We start from the raw sequence: 22,440 nt of genomic DNA, 5'->3' as shown, positions 1-22,440 counted from the left end.
CTACGTGATTTAAATTATTCTCCTGACTTACGTAGTTGGTATATGTAAATCTTGGGAATCCGCTGATCAGCTCCTCAGATCTTCGTTCAACTCGCCTACAATTCTGACAGTTTGTTAGGTAAGGCTCGTGCCAACCATCACTACGCGTGATTGAAATAATTATTTATAACAACTAGGGGCTTCGCCCCTGCGCGCTTCGCGCCTCACTATTTCCTTACGCATTGTCTAGTAGACAGGCGAATTCCTTCATGTTGATTTGATGACAGGTCTGCACTTGCTGTCCACTTCAATTCCTTCTGTGCTTACTTTTCTTTTTTTCATCAATCTAAGCTTCCATTCGTTGGTTGAAAATTGGTGTTCCTTCTCTATTGATATCGATCTATCTCCTTGACTTGCTGAATTATTTTTGCTACCGCTCTGCCCGTTATTCTCCAAAATCACCTTCTTTATATTATTTTTTCCTCTATATTTGCGTTGCTGTTAATTCCGCAAAACACCTCTTTCTCTTGTGGTCAACATCGATCCTGGTCGTCCTCTTGCCTGGTTATACAAATATTTGATGGATATTATTCTATGGCTTATTTGGTTCTTCGCACTTACAATTTTATTTTCCTCTTTCTTATGTGATACTTCCGACCATCCACCAACTTCATCGCCTTGTCTGCTGCTTGAAACTCCTCCTTTCTCCATTGTCATCGTAAACCCTGGCTGTCGTTTTGACTGTTCGGTGATATATTTAGATTTACTATCATTTGATTGTTACTTTTCATACTTATTACTCACTATCTGAATTTTATTTTGGTTCTGCAAGACATCAAAGTGTCCACTGTCTCCGTCGCTGGTGAAGAGTAGCGAGAATTGTGTTTCATTTTGTGATCCGATCCGGTGTGGATAAATTTGTTCTTCGCGATACACGATTAAACATATCTTAAAAATGTCCGCACCTGCAGCTAATTCTGCTTCTCCCCCGAATATTCCATTTTTATTCATATGTGATTTGTAATCACCAGGTGACCTCATCACAGCACCGTTTGACTCATTACCTGTAATAAAACCCGCAAATCTAGACCAATTATCCACTATATTTGAAACGATACTCAGTCTCACCTCTGCGTGTCGATCTTGAGTGCCGTATACACGATACGCCAACGCGCGAAAAAGACAATTCCCGTCGGGAATCATCTTGATAATTTTCGTTTGCATGTTCATTTTTTGCGCGTCAGAAACAGATACCTATAAAGATATTTGTCAAAGACTGTCATAAACAGCCGATGACAGCTGTCAAAGGGTTTGCTTTTTGTTTTGTTTTCGGGATCTCACCCCACCGCCAACTTCATGCGTATACTATTGTTATTATAATCTTTTTTATACTATTGTTATTATAGTCTTTTTTTTACTATTGTTATTATAATATTTTTCAACGTTCATTTGTTTGAAACTTTTTTATTAGATAGAAAGACACTTGGGTTAACTACACATTTATTAACAATCTAATTCTTCTAATTCTCAATGGTAGGTTTACAGTTGTGGTACAAACTAATGTTAGTCACTATCGCAGTCACAAACTGTTAATAAGTCTCGGAGATTCTGAATTAATTATAATGTGATTTGATTCTAGGATTTCGGTAAAGTTCTGATCTGCTCTCTATGATGTCTAAATCTTTTCTTGTGTACTCTATGATGTCTGAAGTTCTTCTCTTCTATTCTGTTCTCTGGAAGGGTTGAATTAGAGGGAAAGTAGGATGAGTTCAAACCGCGTCGCGGTTTTTCGCGGGTCTCGGATGATTGGTTAAGGATGAAGAAAAAGTTGGGGGTAAGGTTTTTGGTTAGCAAATGAGATCTCGGTGGTGGATTAGCGCGAGGTGGTTGGTTTAGGGAAGCAAGCGGCGAAGCGCTAATTGGTCTTATCGTCATTAAAATGAAGGCGCTATCCTGAATTCTGAGAATAAGGGTTTCTTTCTCTGTGAGCTATCCATGATTTCTCTTCCCACGTTTCCGGTGTTTAGTCTACTCGATTATCTTAACTATTGCAGGTGTTTGTTACTTTGGGTTATTGCGGTTGAGATTGTAAATCAAAGATTTTACGTGAAAGCTAATGTTGAAAGGTATAACGGTTAAATGGGAAAAAATATATATACCATATATGTTATGAATTTGACTGATGAAATAACGTTTAATCTAGCGTATGAGAACTAACGATGATAACTATGTGTGTTGGTATTGATCTACGACTATTGGTAGGAGCACGTAAGGCTCTCTTATGGTAACTTCACGCTGATAAGGTAGGGCACAGAAAGGGTGCCGCCGTGGATACCGGCTGGCACGCAACAATATCATAGGTGTATGGTAATGAAGGTATATTAATATATATATAATATATATTATAGATCTCCGTGATGTAGGATCTTGCGAATTTTGATATTGAGTTCTTAGTTAATGTATTTTAATGTCATCGCATCTAGGGATATTTAACTAGCTAGACGATTTTGTCTCGATACTAGTCGGAGGATTCTTACATTCAAGTTGTGGCGGTCAGTATAATTATATAGGATAATGATGATCGTAATCATATGAGTGTTCTGGCAGGATATTACACTGCTGCTTAGAGCATATACTACTAGAGGTAGTTACTCTCAGCCAATCAAATCCAAAGTGAGAGAGACGAAAAATCCAGGTTAACCTGGGGATATTTCAGTGGGGATCTATATCTCGCTCTCATCACTACGGCCACAGTTTCCTCATGGTCGACGGCGTGGGTAACTACCTCCCGTAATATAGAGACCGTGCGCAAAATTCATTGCTGCACCAAATCGATTCTATTTGTCCCAACCGACGGGCATTTTTCCCTGTCTACGCCGATGGCTCCAGTGTTGCCAGTCTTGTACAATTGTACAAGATCTAGTAGGATTCAGGGGAATCTAGTGCGCTGATACGACTTTCTCCTATCTAGTACGTTTTCGTAATTGCGTTAAAAATTTGTTTTTTTAACTGGACTAGCCCACTAGCCATTTAAATGCGTCCTTTCCAACTTGAGTATAGTGTGACACAGTCATGGACGTTGTCCGTTCATGGTTGTACTCCATATGGGTTAACCTGTAGACTTATAATAGGTGGCACGTACCTCTGTATCATGTATTTAATTGATTTATGTTTTAGAGAACATAAAGGATATTATTGACAAGTATGGGTATCAATATGGTCGATAATTATAGTATTCCATTGTCATAATTATAATTACATTTCTTGTACGAAATTTTCCATTCTGGTACGTTTTGTGGCGCCATCTAATACGGCGAAGAATTTCAATCTGGCAACACTGAATGACTCATTCAATCATAAACTTCCGTGGTTATGCCATGGCACAAAATTAACCAATCGTTTTGAACCGTCCTGTCGCATAGGGATAGCTAATAACAGTTTACTCGGTACAACCGATAGTGCAACAGCTAACCTTCACTTTTCTTATACCGGGAGGAGGCATTTTTTCGGTAAAAATATTTGTTTTTTCGGAAAAATGATAACAAACAACCGCCGGACCATTTGTCAAAGTTAACGCAAGTCCCGTCGATAAGGACAATTTTGGCCACTCGCGGCGCTAAACATATTCACGCTCGGTCCCTATATGCTCCACGCACTTCTGCTACTTTTTGCTGTTCATAAAATCTCAGCTTTAGAGTGGATCAGTTGGCAGAAATGACATTTAATGATAATAATCAATAAAACATACGGTCTTTCCGGTTGGATATTACAGTAAGATGGCACATGTATGTCAGCTGTTTAATACGTGAGCGTGTCATCGCAGCGGTAACGATAGCTATTAATGAAAAGAAGAAGTACGAAAAGTCCTAAGTGCAGACGGTGGATTTCATACTTTCATTAACCCGGAAATTTTGCGTAGGAGTGAAACATGCCACCCAAAAAAGTTCCAGCCCCGAACAAAAAAACGGAGATGAAAAAGAAGGAGAAAGTGATAGAGGTGAGCTGCTCGGGCAGAGGCATGCCAGTAATGAATTAAAAAAGACTAGACAAATTTGCCCCACAATTTTCGCTGTTTGAAATCTTTAGTTATTCTGAATCCCAATTCTTCCTAAGAGCACAATCACATTATCATGGTTACTTGTATAACGATATCTTGAAATAGTAATGCATATCCATTAAATTTTCAAACATATATCTATGTATGCACACATATTTGTAAGTCTACATGAATATCGTTTTACGTAGGCTGTCGTTGGACTTACACCATGTGACTACTTGATCTGATGCTGCTATGTGCGTTCATATGAACTGTCCGAATTCTGTAAGATCGAGCGAACACCCGATAACGTGGGGTTGACCTCTTGAAGCTATATCCACTGAAGTGAAGTACATTTTAACATTGTTACTTCTCAGCAATCTTCGTTTTCTCAATTTTTTTAACTTTCTATTCTCGTATGGTGAATAAGTCTGCCGACAGTGAACTATGTCCGCTCACGTCATCAACCGGCGTTGAATTCACGGACTCAATACTCTTATCTCGCAACATGAAAAGTAAGCTAAATTACAGACCTTTTCTCTGTTATATTATATCAATCACTACAAAACACACATTGAATGGGCTTTTCCATTGTGTTCATCCCTTGACATATTATGTTAAGCAATGCAAGTTTTACAAAATTCTATCCCTTGATAAATAACGACTTGGCTAAGTAAGTAGTTGAGAAATGGGAACTTCTTGAGATTCTTATGTCTCGACACTAAATGTACGATTAACAAACTCTTATTTCTTTTCGTAACCTTAAATTGACACAGAAACACTAAAGATGGTTAGCCATAAAAAGACTGCCTAATTTGACCAGTTTTCCAATTTCAGACCTACTTGGGTAATACTTTGTGTGAATTGAGTTAGTATTTTGATTTCAACAAGAAACTTCAATGTTCATCACCACTCGTATTTAAATCACCGATCACAATAAGCTGAGTAAGGTTGGCTAACTGTACTAGTCTTCAGTTAATAGATCTCAGATATTAAGGGAAATGTGTGGTTTTTTCTTTTTCTCAGGTTTTTTAATGTGGTTTAATAATAGAGAAAGGTAGAGATAATGTTCATTAAAAAAAAAATTTGAGGTCAAATAGTCACCAAAATGTGATTACTTCCAGTTGTTAGGAATAGATTTTCGGTATTCTTCACATGTAGGTTATGTAAAATTTATGAGGTATAACCTCATTGATTCTATTGACAAATATTTTAGAAAACCCAGTTCCATTACAGCAAATTACTTATCCGTTTAATTGTAGTTTATCAAACCTTTTGATCGATAAGACGTGTATTCTGTCATACTTGTACTCGTACTGATGGTAGTCACTTCAGAAAACACATTCCACCTAAACTTCTTCGTTCCCTAAAAATCTTTGACATTTTTTAAAAATATGCTAATATAATATGTCATAGTCACTCTGTGAGAGTTGTATAATTTTAATTTTGATCTTTCAATAAATAAAGGTGCTTGTATACTGTCAGGTGAAATATTAGTTGTATACTTTGTAAACGAAAGATCAAGTCTTCTACTTGTGAATTACTCCATTTGAAATTGTATTATTATACCATAATCTTACCCAATTTTACAATCTTCATATGATTGATTTGGTTTTAAACTTTTGAAATCGTTAGCTATTGTGAGAGATGTCTCGTGAGCCATGGCAAAGACTAATGCGACCTGGAGCAATCACACAGAAAGCGACTGTTTTACCTAGTGTTAGGTAGACTATTTTGCCATCAAGCCTAACAGAAATTTTGAGCTGAAGCTGAAGTTATGTAAGAGGCCGCAGTTAGTAGCAGTATGCATTAAATTTATTTCTAATTGAATACTGCAGGACAATTCGATTCTCGTGATTGTATGGAGATGTTAAATTTGTATAAGATTCAACAAAATTTTCAATTTTTAGGATTCGTTACTCTTTTCCAAGCAACAATAATGCTTATAGCTACTAACTTCCGAGTCATAACTGAAGTTTGATCGCATGTCACTTCTTTCCATAAGAAAAAGACTAAAGAATACATATATAGTTATTGCATAGAAAATGAACCCTATACTGCGTCGATTCTACAGTAATTAGGCATTCTAAACCATTTTATATACGTTCATCTCGTAGTCTAAACAACATGTTTCATGTATCGCAAGCATGTCCTACGTGTTTTCTCGTGCCTAGTTTCATACTCAAAATAACAGTTTCTGCAACAGTATAAAAAAAAAATGTCCTAGTACTAGAAAATGCTTAAATTTGTAGTCTGCGTGTGCACATTTGCCATTGAATGAGAATCTTTAAAAAAAGTGTGCGAACCATACTTGAGTTACATGAAATATCATGTGCACCATAGAAGCACAGATTTGTACCCCTTCACGTCTTTGCAATATTCATTTTTGGCTTCTGTTGCAAACTCACGCTCGGTGTAAAAAGACGTACTTGCCTCGTCAAGGGCAGTCATCAGTAAAACTGATTTGATAATCGAAAAATTATAAAGTTTCACGTATGTGTCCTCTTGATGCACAATTGACTAAAAATTGACAACCAGCACAGAGTGGGTTTATCCTTATGTTCATTCGAGATTACAATATGTAAGATAGCACTGTGCGATGTTCATGTAGCAAATAAAATTCAAAAGAGCGGATACTTTATAAAGATTTCTGTCCGAATATTTATGGCTTTCAGGTGCCCCTTGGTTGAAGGCGTCCCGACGCGAACCATCTGACTATACCTAGCCACGGCACTGGATGTCTCTCAAATCATGCCAATTTTGAAATAATTATATTGTAAAACTTGAGAAAATTATTTTAGAAAAGTTGAATAGCAAAAATTTTAATTGTTTTGTAATCATGTACGAACCCTTAGATTGATTCTAACACATTCAAGGCCATGGGTGGCATCTGTTTCATATGTTAAACAAGTGGCAGCAGACTACATCAGTGGCTTTGAATCAGCCAGAATCAGTCTAATGTTCCATAAATACAAGTTTATTCTGATACAGTAAGAGTAAAAATTGAACCATTCCGTCAGGAACCTGGGATACTCTTGTACGTTTCAAATCTCACAATCAGTCATCATGCCCACTCTTATTATTCAATTGGTCTGTGAAGGCTCTTTGAGCCCTGTAATAAATTAATTGGTCAGTTTTGTTGCCTAAAAATTTATAGGGCTCTAATTATGGGTATATGTTTGTTTGCATTAGTTTCTTAATGGAATTCAAGTTTAACGTATTTCACTGTTTGCAATGTTGCAGGACAAAACTTTTGGTATAAAAAATAAAAAAGGAGCCAAACAGCAAAAGTTTATTCAGCAAGTAGAGAAGCAGGTTAAAACTGGAGGTCTCAACCCGAGAAAGATCGAAGATCCGGCTGCCAAGAAACTCGAGAAAGAAAAGAAGCTCAAAGAACAGAAGGAACTTGCCCTGATATTCAAACCTGTTCAAGTACAGAAGGTAGACAAAGGTAATTTTCAACGAATACGAATTTAAACATCCTTAAAGATATTCGACATGAATAGATTGCCAAGTGCCTTCCGTCCCCAGCCAATTAAGGTCCAAAAGGCTACTAAAACATAACTGTGCTTGTTAGTCGTAACTGTTTGAATTAATCAACTCCTGGTTCGACGAAACAACTGAATGATTGTACTAAACTAAAAGAAAACTTTAAATCGACACTGTAACTCACATTTTAGAACCTTCCGAATAATTTCTGAATATGTTTGAATGAATGTCTGTTAGCGTGTTTCGATTTATTTAATTCATTCTGTCCAACGTCCTTCATAAAAAACTAAGTTTCAATCTCCCAGAATGATCATGTAAAATAACAGTTCTGCAAACTGTGACGATCTTAGATTTGTTAATTTGTTTCTACATTAGGGGAATAACCTGGATGTTGAGAAATAGGGTTGAATAAATGTGGGTATGATTAGGATATCAGTTTAATATTTAGTATGAGGCGATTGGTTTGAAATGTGGAGACCAAGTGTACAGTTCAGAAGGTAGATTAGAAATGACTCGGTACCCGCTGAATGAAGCGAAAGTGACGGCAAATAACAGACTGCAAAATCAGGTCTCTGGGAATGAGAAGAGATAGGTGGAGAGAATAAATTTTAAAATGGCGTGCAGTACGATTTCATTTCCATTTAATTATTTTATCAGTAAGTAACTAAAGTTCCGTCATAATTATAATATTTTTAGTAAATAGTTAACTTTATAAAACGTATCATGTATTGGATTCCACAATTAACCTAACGTTATCATACATACAGCTAGAAGCTTCGCACTCTTTGCGCTCTATCTCACGAACATTTAATTGTATAAAATATTGCTTCGGACCAAATTTGTAGAGAATTTTGTGCTCTACAACTTTCCTAATAACACCAAATGTCATTTAGAGCAAAAGAAACAAGATATTTACAAAAAAAAAAACAGTTTTTGCAATCTTTGATCTTAAATATCTAGACTCGCGTACAGGAGATTCTATGACTTTTGAGCTAACTTATAAAATGTCAAAAGGAAGATTCATACGAGTTTATAGCTTGTTATCTTTTTTTCTGAGGTTCAGCCCTTTGTTTATCTCATATGACTGTACTAAGGGTACTTTTAGGGTAATAGGGGACCCACTGTGTAGCCCGAGAGTTTCATACAGATAGATCATATCCGAGTACGCTCTAACAATAAGCAAGCATAGGCCTATAGCGGCACCGACCTGAGAATAATTATGACCAATAACAAATAATGGTCTCCCCATCTTGAAGGGAACTTACCTAAGAAATTTACGTTGTATTCATTCCAGAATGACAGCATGCAATTCAAAGTAGAAATACCAAATTACACTGGCGTACATCATTAGTTGATGGACTAAAGTAAGATATGGAGTCCCAAGTGTATCCACAGATTTAAAGGATTTAGAGCAAGTCGATACAAATCACAGTTTCTTAAGAGTAGAATTCTTGATGGAATGAATGTGTGAATACAGAGTAAACCGAGAGTCGAGTATCACTCCCACATCCCTGATATCATTGATTGACTCCAGATGCAAGGAGTCATGAATGTAAGCCGAGTCAGACCTAACAGGGCTAGAGAAAGATATCCCTTCAAATTTTTTAGCATTGAATTTGAGACCATTCTTGATGCACCACTGAAAAACATTAATGTTTGCTTATTTTAAAAATTAATATCTATTATTTCCAAAAGGTTTGAAAATTAATTAATTTTTGGCTATATAATCTTTTCTTCCCCATGTCCATAAAGTTGGTGTTTCTGAGTATAAAGTGTAAAATCGTCACTTTACAAAAATGCGTGCAACAGTTCATTTTCACTCAGAAATCGGCACTATAGATACAAACTTTATTCACAGGGGTCGAAAAATATTGTATGACACTCATGTGTGAATCATTCAGGCGAACTCCGTCGCTCTTGCGAAAAACCTTGCGTCACGCTGTTGTTGCGATAACCACCATTGTAAAACAGAACTCTGATTATAGAGAATGATAATTGAATTGTTCAAGAGCAAATCAAAGAGAAGATTGCAAGTATAACAAAGTTGGTCTAGATTTATTATGGCAGTTTGAAATTTTCTTCAGAAAAGCTTACAACTTGTTTTATAAAACTTCCATGCCATTTTTGAAACGATCACAATATCATTAAAGTACAATATAGTTTTCTGAATTTGTTGAAAGTGAGTTGATCGAGTTAATATTACACATTAAAAACAAGTTTGCGAAGCTGCGCTCTCTCTGAACAAAAGGTGTTCGTTCCTACTTTCGCTGCCAAATGAGCTGTGGAAGAATGGGAGTATCATCATACAACAAACTCACCAGACACTTGCCTTCTAACGCATATTCACTGTACCTACCTTTATTCTAAATCAAGGGTGAGGCAAGACAAACTGTTGAGTCTTATTGAAATGAAAGAAGTTTACACGTAATCCAATGCACACATGTGGACATTAATTCAGAGATGGCTAGTTTTTGGTAACACATATTCACATGTGTATATACATCGTTCAATATTCCATCGAAAAAACGGCAGAAATGACTGAGAATTTTCATCACCAGTGCTAATCTCTACTCTATGGCATCAGTTTGGTTTCCTTCAATTTAAAAATAATAAGATTTTGAAGAAAATCGACTTAGCTTTCCCCAAGTTATTCATATATGTCAAAGAATAGAAATAGTTGCAAGTTTTAAATCTGGTCCGTTCTGGCTGATCAATTCCTCGTGCTTTTTTTTTAATGCACTTAACCACCGATGCACCTGTTAGGGAATGCATCATTTTGGCAGTTAAAGTAAACCCAATCTACTATTCATTTCTTGTGAACCAATGGCCAGTTGTTTCCCATTCTGGAGTTGCGTCCTTGTGTGAACACAGATCAATCCCCTATACATGTTAATCTCAATCAGTACGTACAGCTCGACACTCTTTCTTTGTAGAGAAGAGGTATATAAAAACCAGTTAAGGACTAAATAACAAAAAAAATTACTAATAAAAATAAGTTGAATCAAAACAGCGGTGATATTCTATTTTTCATTCGATTCAATCTATCATATTTTTTCAGGAACCGATCCCAAGTCTGTGATCTGCGCATTCTTTAAGCAAGGTCAGTGCACCAAAGGGGATAAATGCAAGTTTTCCCATGACTTGACAATCGAAAGGAAGGCAGAAAAACGATCTCTTTACTGTGATATGCGTGACGATGGCGACGATAAGGAAGGTGATACCATGGACAACTGGGATGAAGATAAGCTCAAAGAAGTTGTAGAAAAAAAGCATGCAGCTGGAGCTAACAAGCCTACAACTGACATTGTAATATTACTTTTATGCTATACCAGAAAAATAATTTTTTTATTGATTGACGAAATTTGACATGATCAGTGTAGCTGTATGAGCTTACTTGTTTTTAATATCCAACTAATAGAATGTGAAAACAGTTCACACTTTTATTTATAATTTTGGTCCCTGTAGACAGATTGATACGTCTATTTAATTGTATTTAGATTTGCAAACATTTCTTGGAAGCTGTGGAGAAGTCCAAATATGGTTGGTTCTGGGAATGTCCTTCTGGCCTAAAATGCATATATAGGCATGCTCTGCCCCCAGGATTTGTACTGAAAAAAGACAAAAAGAAGGAAGAAAAAAAAGACGAAATCTCCCTTGAAGATCTTATTGAAAGAGAAAGGGCTAACTTGGGTCCAAATCAGGTAAGATATTACATAGAAATGTTTTAAGAAGGCTCTCTCCCTCTCTCTCTCTTGCAATTCTGAAATCGCTTATCGTTAATTTAGGATTGAGTTTCGTAGAGTCTGGCATGAACGTTTTAAGATAACTACGTATTAGTATTTCTGTTATGACCTTGTTATCAGCACTGTCACTGTCTTCATCATCCTGGAATCCCCACATTCCGTGCGTGGATCTGCGACCGTTTATCGAGATATATTAGCAGTTAATGCTATGTATATACAAATACCCTGTACCATACTAAAGCCGGCAAAGCTGTATGCCATGTGCGCAGTAGATGACGGTATGAGAATCATCAAATAAGTCAGAAATGAACGCAGTCCCCAGTTCACTGACATATAGCATCGTGGTTATCTCAAAAAAAAAAAAAAAAAAAATTTGACCAATATCCATACAAATCTATACAATACATTTTTTTTTTTCTATTTACAAAATTACGGCGGATTCCAAAAATTGTTTATTTCCAAGGCCCATTTTTTTATTCAGCCGTCGTCATTTTGTAAATAATAATATTAAAAAAAACTGTCACGGATATTTGACATACCCCCTTACCTTATACTATAGATAACCCTTCACCGAGATATCAATTCCAGGATAGAGGGGAAATTTTTTTATTAGTCGTTGAGTCAAGGCCCATATCTTTGTTGACTTAAATATTTTTTAATAAAAATTTATATCAAACAAGTTTAATATACACTTAATAAGATATCAACAATTCGTTCTCTTTATCAATTAGTTATTCTTGTGGAAAAAATTCTTAAAAATCTTATTTTTTCGGCTGTCACAGTGGCCTTCCCCCTTAATGTGACCCAATGAATAAAAAGTACCAGATCGAGCATTCGCCGAATAATAATTTCTTTAATATTTATTTTCCAACTAGACGAAAATTACTCTAAACAGTTTCTTGGCCTGGAAAAAGAGGAAGTTGAAGCAAAAGGCAGATCAGGCTGTCAAAGACGAGGAAAAACGTCGCAATGACTACAAAGCTGGTCATCAAGTAGGCATTTCTGGTAGAGAAATGTTCAGCTTCGATCCTACGTTGGCAGCTGGTGACGGTGAGCATGATATTCAGTCATTCTATGTTGAACCTAACATTTTACAGTTGAAATATCGATCGGCAAGTTTAATAAGCTTGATTTTTTTTTATGTATATAATAACAAAAAAAAAAAGTAATAAGTGGTTGACGAAAAAAAACGTAGTTTGTGTCAGAATATACTAATTATTCTGTGCTCCTCTATCAACAACTCGACTAATTTGTACACATTATTTTTGTGTTTGACAGGAGGTAGCGCAGAAAATAAGATTTACGGTATGTGCGCATACAGGGACTTCTTGACTCGTGTGAGTTTTCCATTAGCCTTCAGCTCGTGCACCACTGAATGCTTGTCAAGGAATCCCCATTTTATGTGCACTTGCCACTAAAATAACTATTGTATAACAGCGTGCGAGTATCGATACGACTCCACTTTATGCACGGTATGCCAAAAAGTAGCACTATACGCTCACTGTTATAAAAAATACGTGAGATATGCGTGCGTAAGTTTTTACGACCACGTACAATCGTGGCACCTGAGTGTCCAGCTGCGTCAGAAGGTAATTCCAGGGCTAGCAGCAAGTCACTTTTTCCACTTTCTTTATCTATTGGTCATTTTCTTGTTCTTGAAATTCGAATCCTAAATCAAGTACACCTTCTTCTTGGGATTTGATTGCTTTGTAGAGATATTGATAGCTTTGAATTTCGCGCCATAGTGCCTGGCTAGAGTGGCATAGCTTTACTAGACACGCGAAACTCGCACGCATACCCTGCCGCCAAAATGTCAGTTATACACATAGATATTCATACATAAACATTACGTCATGTGGTTTTTCGATTGTGCTATTGTCGTGTCAACAATTGTCGGATTGCGAAAGGTACGTGTACAGGTTAAAGTATATCTTAAAATCCTAAATTATTCATGTATTTTATGTGCACATGGTATGTCCTGGTTTTTTTTTCAGAAACTAACTACATTACAATTTTTGTCAAGTCAACATTAGGTTAAACCAGCTGCCGCCGCTTACCCAATTTTTTATTTATATTTTTGTCAAAGCTTGCATTGTGTAAATTATTGATTATCAATATCGATATTTTTGAAATAGGCTAATGAATGTAAAATGAGGAAATGTTATGTGCACAATGACTAGTTCAGAATAACTGACCCAAATGATAGAAAAGTTGGAGAGCATACTGCTATAGAAAACAAACATGCTGTTTTCTGCAAAGTCTGTGAAACGTCTCTAACTTGCAACGAGGGATTCCAAGCTATTACACAGTGTACCCAAAAGCGAAAGGACAACAAAAATGTAAAAATAAAGTTGCACCCGACTCAGTTTCATCTTGCAGCAAGAAATGCAGCTACAGTTGAACAAGAACAGTAACATGCAGGCCCAAGGCTTTTAGATATGTACTCTGGAAAAGATGAAGCTATTAAGACTGAACTAATATGGACCATGAATGGAGTTGGCCATAATAATTCAAGTTCGGCATACAATAACATAACCAATATCCTGAGAGCCATGTTCAAAAATACTACAAATTTCAACATGTGTTGGACAAAAGTTACCAACTACATGACCGATGCTATAGAACTGTTTTTCGGACAGTGACTACTGAACGATATTCGTCTTTTACTCAACAGCGTTTGATGAGTGTATGTCTGAAGAAGAAATGGAAGAATATGAGGTCTCCATAAGGTGTGATACGATAACAGTTCACAGTACATTTTTTGTTTCCTGTACGTTGTCATGACCATTAAATTTTAAATATTCACATCTGTAGTTAAACTATTTTTTAATTGAGTTACCTGAAATATCCATTATGACCCAGATAAAAGTAAAAAATAAATATCGGAATTGTATTTTATATTGTAGATATTGGTCTTTTAGAGAATGCTACTGCGTTAAACTTTCTTCAAACTTTGTTCATCGGATATGCCGCAGGAAAAGTGCTCTATGAACTTATATTGGAGGCTATCACAAATGTGAACTTACCATCGGCTCGCATGTTGATGCTGGGATCCGATGGACCTACTATCAACCAAAACGTGTTCCGAATTGTCGATGTTATCTTGCTCGAGGTCGAAATGATAAAAAAAAAAGTCTACTAAGTATTGGAACCTGCAATCTTCATATCACACATAAGGCATTCAAGAAGAGCCACAATAAATGTGGCAAAAAAGGCGAAGACTTATACATCAATTGGTTCTACTATTCTATTCTAGGAAGAACGAAAATTATCGATGGAGTGAAGCAGTGATGAGAGTACCGATACGTGCATTGATGAAGCATGTCGCTGGTTTTCATTAGGGCCAGTGTCAAAATAAAAAATCGAGCAATATCCAGCTGCGAAGCATTTCTGTTTTGAAACAGTGGCCAAAAAGGCTTCAGTAAAGCAACTGGAAGAAGACAATAGGTTAGCCAAGATTTTCGCTGACCTAAAAAATCCTTCCACTATAGCAGAAATATTGTTGGTCATTAAAAGCACCCAGCTGTTTAAGCGCACCTGCAAAATTTTTCGAAAACAAGAACTACTTATTTATATTCTTTGCAAAGAAGTTAAAAATTTGTTTATCATCATTGTAAATAAAATATGTAAACCAGAGCCAGTAAAGAACTTTTGGCAATTCAACAATCTGTTTGCTGTAGAACATGCGATAAGTGAAAAATGTTTTATGTGTTGAAAAGATTGAGACTGCTCTCCAGAAATTGAGTGAAAGAGAAATTCAGTAATTTTGATATAGTGCTCAGCTGCACTGCAAGGCGGCAGCAACTGAACACATTTCAGTCAAATCTATTTTAAGATCTGTTACAGCTGAACATTTCGGATTTGTTCAACCTCAACTGTTAACATATTCGATAAGCACTGTCAATATCGCAGCAATTAACAGAGTGTACACTCTTGGCATTTCCATGGCACAGTTCTTGGATAAGAGGCTTATTCAGCTAGAAAAAATTCCTCCTGCTTGTGAGTGAGAACATATAGATCACTACTGGATCAAGATATTCGATGTAAAAAATGATATGGATGAGACAAAGTGTCAATTGATCACAAAAGTTGTCAAGGCGAGTTTATGCCTTGTACATGGCAGTGCCAATGTAGAGAGACGTTTCAGTGACTCTGGCAATCAACTAACAGAAGATAGAGCTTCCATGTCAATAAAAACACTAACTGCTAGAATGATCATCAAAGATGGTCTAAAGACATATGACGGTAAGCCATATTTTTTTTTTACCAAAGAGGTTATCGCCATTTGACGTTCAGCCCGCTGTAATTACAAGGTGTACTTAGAGAAAGAAGGACAAAAAAAGCTGATTGAAACACCAGAGGCAGACCAAAAAGAAGACGACGAAAAAATTAAGCAGCAGCTACTGAAAGACCAGGAAAAACAGAAAAGATATCACTAAAGTTGAAGATAAATTGATGAAAGCTAAACAGGCAATACAATGATAGCAGCACAGAGGCCAGAGAAAAACTATTGGAAGAAGCAGTCGATCGATTTCAAACTGCTCTGAAACGAAATAACAATCAATGAGTCAAAGTCGCTCATGGATTGTTTAAAGGAGTTCAAGCTATGAAGTCGGACTTGACATTTCTGAAATTAAGTCACTACATAGAATTATTGAAGAAGGTAAGTCAAGCCTTATCACTAGCTTCTTTAAAAAGGCCCGATTAGAACTGGAACAAAGTGGTAATAAGGAGGATATATATGGGTTGGATGCTGAATAAGGCCCTCTAATCTTAATGATTTTTATTTATGTTCTTTTATAATATTATTCGTGTTATAAGAGAAAAAATATTTCTACGTTTTACTCTGAAATTGAAATTAATACAGTTGCGTTACATTAGAAGTATGAAAACAAAGTTTCTATAACATTGCAGTCTGAAATATTTCCAAGTGTAGTGCAGAGTTGCAATAACAATGTGATATTTCTATCGTACTGAATAATTGCGACCAAAACAAACATATTATTTGAATTAAAAAAAATAATATTACTTGTTTTATATGTGTATGTTACGTGTATTGAATATAGATGTATGTATGTATGTACCAATAAATTTATGTTGTGTCACGTACCATGCATTTTGATTATTATAAACCACTTTCCATACAATTATTTTAAAGTTATTGAGCTCATTCATGCTTTGTGAGTGCCAGAAAGCATAATTCTCTGGGGATTTTGGTCACTTTTTTTTTTTACATTGTCATCTTTTCCACACCTTTTGATCCAGAGTATAGCTGGCATCAATGTAATTTGAGAAAGTGTGATAGCATTCGTTTTGGAAAATCTGATGTACAATTCGGATATTATAATTAATTATTTATTATTATTTATAATATTAGTCTATCGCATGTTAACCAAATCAAGGACTTATTCATTGTCTTTGATAAAAGGATATCTTTCAACACTTATATTGAGTGTGTTAGAACCGTGGTGCTGAGAATGCTTTTTTTGTTTAAATTCGCCCAATTTTTTCGAGATCGGGATGTCTTTATTAATGCACTACTATGATTACATTTACCTGAAACTGACATATAGCCCTGTCAAACAGAGGCCCTATCTCCGCTACCACATCGGTTCTGTGAAAAAGTTAAACTGTTTATTTTCAAGGTATGTTGGGTATAAGATTGGTAACCCATAAGCTACTTGCATTATAATTGTACATCAATTTCTAAATCCCTGGGGATCCCCAGTATTGATCGGCCTTAGTTAGAATTGATTTAATTTTAATTTTCCAAATTATTACGAATATCATCGACTGTGTGCATCTATTTTCTATATTTAATTTCAATATTTCTAACAGATTACTAAACAACAATAACCATTGCTTTCTGATTTCCTCTTTGAGGAATGATTTTTGTTCACATTCACCGGTAATTAGATTAAGTTTATTGTGCAATGCTCATTCTAACTGGTTGGATTTGTACAACTTCTGTTTATTTTCGCTAAGAAACTTATAGATACATCTATATTTAAATATTTATATTTTTTTGTGTTATCAAAAGTGTTCAAAAGTGTTTTTTTAAATTCTGTTGCATTTGGGCTTGTCCCGTTGAAATATTAACTAAATATGTAAATAAATATTCTAAAGTCAATAATATCGATACTCAATTTTTTTTGTTAGCAGATAATATAACTAAATTGTGTTTACAACCCTTGTACACCCTAGCACAGCTGATACCATCACCGATCTGGGTCCCTTATCGGCTGTTCTATCATTTTTCTCTTCGTGTACTGTTAGTCACAATCAGCCAAGCTATTATTGTAAAAAACAATCAGTCTCGAGACTTGAACACAAGAACACTTACTTGACCCATATACCCATTATATCTGATATTTCTCTGCTGTGCACGTTTTTTAGTTTAATGTTTACTTGATAAGCACAGAGGACCCATTTATTTCATTATCAGTGCAATTCTTGATTGTCCTTTGTGACGATTATTTTTAGAAATTCAGGCAAATTAAACATGGTGATGTTTCAAGAATGTTCGGTTTGGCGCGAAATGACTGTATTATAAGGCCCAAGAAATCTCAAAAGGAACAAAATATTTTCATTGCTTTTCTTAAAATTTCTTACAGGTATTGAAGATGGAGACGAAGCATTTGCTTCATATGATTTGAGCGATGATGAAGATAGTAAAGGAATAGAATACAGAGAATTGAATATGGATGAACTAGTTTACGATGCTATAGAAGCCGATACAGAAGGTATCACAGTTGCTACTGACGATCGACTCAAAAGTAATGTGGCTGCGGAAACGAATGGAGAAACGACAGGTATGAAAACTGAAATCTTGGTAATCTAGTCGTGTTGAGAATGATTAGTTTCTGTGTAACTAAAAACTATTGTTAGATATTTTATCAATCGTCAAAATTTTTCTTGACATTCTTTCTTGTGAATCAGAAAGATATTAAATATATAAATGTACCTATGTGATTATTTGATAATGATACAGTAATAATTTTTGTTGCATAGAAGTAACGATCCTTGGTGAAGGCGCAACGGCCCTGGCAATCAATGAAAATCTATTTACTGACGAAGATCTGGAAGGACTTGAAGAAGAATTAGGAGACCTGGATTTCGAGGAGTAATCCAGCTGTCTCAATTATATTCTCCTCACACAAAATTTTTTCTTCAACGGATTGGATGATTCATATCTTTTCTTGCTCTTTGAAAACTGCTTACGACGTTAACAGTCTGTAAAGATATTTTTTCGAGAAATATTTATTGAAACAATTTCCTGTATTTAATCAGCATAGACTCTCATGTGTTATTAACCATCAAAATAATCAGATATTGAACAAAAATTTAAGAAAGTCTACAATTACAGATGAATATATAGTTCTATGGGTAACAGTAACTCGCAAAATCGTTGATATGCTCAAATCAATTTTCGAATAAACAAATTGTACCAATTAAAATAACCTGCAATACTGTAGTCATGTATAAGTTTATTATGTTCATAGTGAGCTTTTTCCGGGCCTGAATGCAAGAGGGGTTCATCACCACGAATGACTTACTCCCTTGCTGTATCATACTTTTTTCAAGTCCTACCACCAGGCTTAGTATCAACATTTTGATAAAATTTTCATTGAGAAAAGGGCGGGGTATCGATGATGATGAAGATAAGTCCCTCCCTCGTTCGGATCTGCCCAAACTCACCCTGTACGGTAGGTATTTTCTATGATTGGTGAATAATAATGATAACCCTTGTGACTGATCAATAATTGTCAGCTATTCGTGACACTACAAGATCAATATTTATGAGACACAGCCGAACAAGAATATTAAAAAAAGAGTACAGAAATCTCACTATACAGTTCTTATCTACTTTAACTTACGTAAAACAGTAGCCACAAAGAAGCGTAAAACACAATCGTATCATCTAGTTTATGCGTGAGTTAATTATTTAATTTAAAAAATTTTGTTTTATATTTTCTTATTCGTTTATTGTAATTTCCATTTATGATTCATTTGTGACACCATAGAACTAAAAGCACAGAATGCAATTAGTTGATTAGAATTTATATTTAACCAAAGTTATTTTATCTGACCACCTCAACACTTTGCTTTTGTAAAACTCGAATAGGACCAGATAGTTACAGCACGGTGAGACAAATATATGTGTACAGCACTGAGTCATCCGTGTCTGACGACAACTATTTGAGGACCCCAAGTCTCACGGACAGTCACAGCTTGTACCCTAGACAGTAGATAGAAGAGCTTTGATTATAAAAGATCAAGCACGACAGGTTCAATGATCAATTACCCAGCTCTGTGGGGGGATGCGGCAATTATACATTGTATATATTGTATAATTAATATATTACATATTTATATATGTTGTAACGCTAATTTCTGTTACCCTCAGATGAGGACTTGCCGTTTACACTTTGGCGCAATTCTCCAATTATTCTGAACTAACTAATTATAACAAAATGATAACGGTTGGGCACCAGACGCTTCAGCGTGGTTTTTTAATTAATAATACGATATGATAAATAACTAGAGAACCCATTGTATGGCTGGCTAGGCTCAGGTACTCACACGAACTCATAGAGTGGAGATATTCAAGGCAGCTAACGATAATTAAAGAAATAAAGAATAAAATCAAGTCAGGAAAAACTAACAAGTCAATTATTCGTATATTGTCGATTTGGTTTACACATTCGAGTCAGTCAAGTTAGATTACAAAAGATAGCAAGGATCAATAAGTCGGACGTATCCGACAATCACCAGATTTTTGATGGAATAAAGTTAAAGTGGTAGCTTTGACCAAAAGTCGATAGGTATTAACAGAGAACTGAACGTAGGTCAAGCGAAGCAATATAATGCAAAAATTTACTTACAACCACGCGTCACTAGGCAACATGATTTCACCCAATTTCCAAAGACGATGCTACGGTAATCAACAGTCTGTTACGTTTTAATAACGAGTGAGAACTTCATTAGTAATTGAGAGCAGAATTGACGATAACTCAGACGGTAGTAACAAAAGAATAAGACAGACTTTATGATAGATTTTAACTAATTAGAAAGATTGATGTTAATTAACAATTTACAAAATTAGCTTAGATGAGAGAATATAAATTACTGTAAAGTATAAGAGACAATTTACAAGAGTGTTATTAATAGACAATAGGTTTAATAATTTACAAAGCTTAGAAACTGTGAGAATTCACAAACAAAATTCAAAATATAAAATTGTGAGGGGGTGAGAAATTTAGACAAGGGGTCGTAAGATAAACAAATAAACTAAATACACGTTATTACAATAAAATCAGCCATAATAAGCAGAACTTAAATTAACAAAGAAATACGGTATTGCAGAGAAATACAAAAAAAAAATTAGCAGGTAAGAGCAATACAAAACTGTTAATAAGCGATGGAAAGGGTATGGTAGTATTCAGCGGCTTAATCTACGCTCTGATGTACTTCAAGAATCACGATTTCCGATAGAAAACATGCTCGATAGTAAATATACTATAATCGGCAGAACGATACAATAAACAGTAAAACACAGTAAGCATTATTGGCATGGAAAATTAAGAGAAAAAATAAATAGCGATGGCAAAAGATGGTAGAAATTACGGAAGCGATTCCAGCATGAAATTATAAGAAATTCAGATGATAGAGATATTTATTCGGTAGCTACGAGGTCGCTCAACAATAATATTTAACGGAATTAATTAATCAAAGAAATCACGCAGTCACGCGACGGTCTACAGCAACTCAGAGACGCGGACCATGATTCACAGAGAAACTGGCATAACACGATGCAACCAAAATAGAGAATTAAGATATAAGAAAACAAGATACGAGCAACTTCGTAACGAAACAATACAACGGGAGAACCCTTACCTTAGCCGGTGACTCGGGCACGCATGCACTGATTTAAATTTAAATAAAATTTATCGATAGTAAGAAAAAAAAGGTAATAGAAAAGGAAAGGAGCTGAACGGTCATATAAAACGATAAAACGATAGAGAAACGGTAGCGATAGCAGTAAAGAAGAAGGAAAGGAAAATTAAGTGAAGGAAATTTCTACACGTAACGCGCGAGATAGAAAGAGTTATCTCAATCTCATGAGCGTAGAATAGATAGAGGTCGGGGTTTGGCTCGCCGTTCTCGCTGATGTCGTCAGGTAATCCTGCTTCCTGTAATTGGCCGTTTATTCCCCACTATAATTGGGTCATTCCTCTTGTGGCGAATATCAGTTGTGATTGTGTTACGCATCTTCAAAAATTACCGATTGATGACACGTAATGTTCCGCTCATGATTTCGTCGTTGATACCAGCTCTCACAAAATTTTCAGTTGCCGGCACCTTACCTTCCAAGTTGCCTATCGTTGGGGACCCTATGGCAAAAGCATGTGTGGAGCAAGGAGGATACCTCCCGGTCAAAGTTGCTGAATGGAGAGCAGTAACTTGCAGTTACTCTCAACTTGGAGTGGTGGAGTATGGCTCCATACTCCGTGATTACAGTCGCTATCAACAGGTACGCGGAATCGGTCCTCGGAGCGATGGCTCAACGCTGGAGCAGCAATCTCATATGTCGGTCCGGCGCCTGGCCGGGAAGTCGGGGAATGGCAGGCTGCGATCTGCCCTTTACGCTATTCTATACTCTTTAGGTATTCGCTTCGACCGGATTCGTCGTATAGGCAGTGGCGTTCTGTCCACGATATATCGGGCAGACCATGCGTCGTCACACGATGTCTGAATGCACTTAGGAGTGGTGCATTATGACTCACAAGGATTATGGTTCCTACATATAGGTTTGTAGCATCGGTTCCGAAGATTCTCGCAATGGCGGTAACTTGGAACAGTAATATTTATACTAAAAAGAGTACAATTTCGAAAATTTTCAGGTGAGTTGAAAAATTAACGACGGAGCCAGGAATCGAACTTGGTATCTAGAGATGCTTTACCGGAGACTTACACCATTAGACCACCTAGCTGCCCTGACTACAGTGTCATTAATGTCTCTCATCACCTGTATTCGAGATTATTTTATTTTCGTGTGCTTTAGTCTCGACCGAGTGTAAAAAGTGTACACAAAGGCCGTGTTCGTAAATTGACTGACAGTACTAAAAATTCCCTAGGACAGAGTCAGAGCTATTCACGAACTTGGAAGCGCAAAAGAGATGAAAGATTGCT

General features: G+C 36.0%; 1 protein-coding gene and 2 long non-coding RNA genes across 4 annotated transcripts; 2 read left to right on the top strand and 1 right to left on the bottom strand.

Moving 5' to 3' along the window:
• The first annotated feature begins 3,654 nt into the window (after positions 1 to 3,654).
• Positions 3,655 to 19,638, top strand: LOC124175146 (zinc finger CCCH domain-containing protein 15 homolog). Of its 2 annotated transcripts, none has more exons than XM_046555094.1 (8): positions 3,655 to 3,976; positions 7,259 to 7,466; positions 10,563 to 10,810; positions 11,002 to 11,205; positions 12,123 to 12,297; positions 17,862 to 18,059; positions 18,259 to 18,953; positions 19,416 to 19,638. In XM_046555094.1, the coding sequence occupies exons 1-7, from the start codon at positions 3,908 to 3,910 to the stop codon at positions 18,372 to 18,374; spliced, it is 1,218 nt and encodes a 405-aa protein (XP_046411050.1). In that variant the 5' UTR covers positions 3,655 to 3,907; the 3' UTR covers positions 18,375 to 18,953; positions 19,416 to 19,638. The 2 variants fall into 2 exon arrangements, with proteins under 2 accessions (XP_046411050.1, XP_046411049.1); XM_046555093.1 differs by having other exon boundaries at positions 19,373 to 19,638.
• On the top strand, positions 12,321 to 15,391 carry LOC124175148. Its single transcript, XR_006869103.1, has 3 exons — positions 12,321 to 13,976; positions 14,154 to 14,389; positions 14,504 to 15,391. It is a non-coding gene; the product is annotated as an uncharacterized LOC124175148 (long non-coding RNA).
• On the bottom strand, positions 19,342 to 22,095 carry LOC124175149. The gene is made up of 2 exons (XR_006869104.1): positions 21,145 to 22,095; positions 19,342 to 19,486 (listed from the first exon to the last, which is right to left on the bottom strand). It is a non-coding gene; the product is annotated as an uncharacterized LOC124175149 (long non-coding RNA).
• Positions 22,096 to 22,440: the final 345 nt, after the last annotated feature.

The sequence above is a fragment of the Neodiprion fabricii genome, chromosome 2 (genome assembly GCF_021155785.1).
Source record: "Neodiprion fabricii isolate iyNeoFabr1 chromosome 2, iyNeoFabr1.1, whole genome shotgun sequence".
Classification (NCBI taxonomy): Eukaryota; Metazoa; Arthropoda; class Insecta; order Hymenoptera; family Diprionidae; genus Neodiprion; species Neodiprion fabricii.
Note: the sequence above shows the minus strand (reverse complement) of the source record. Positions and strands in the feature narration are given on the sequence as shown.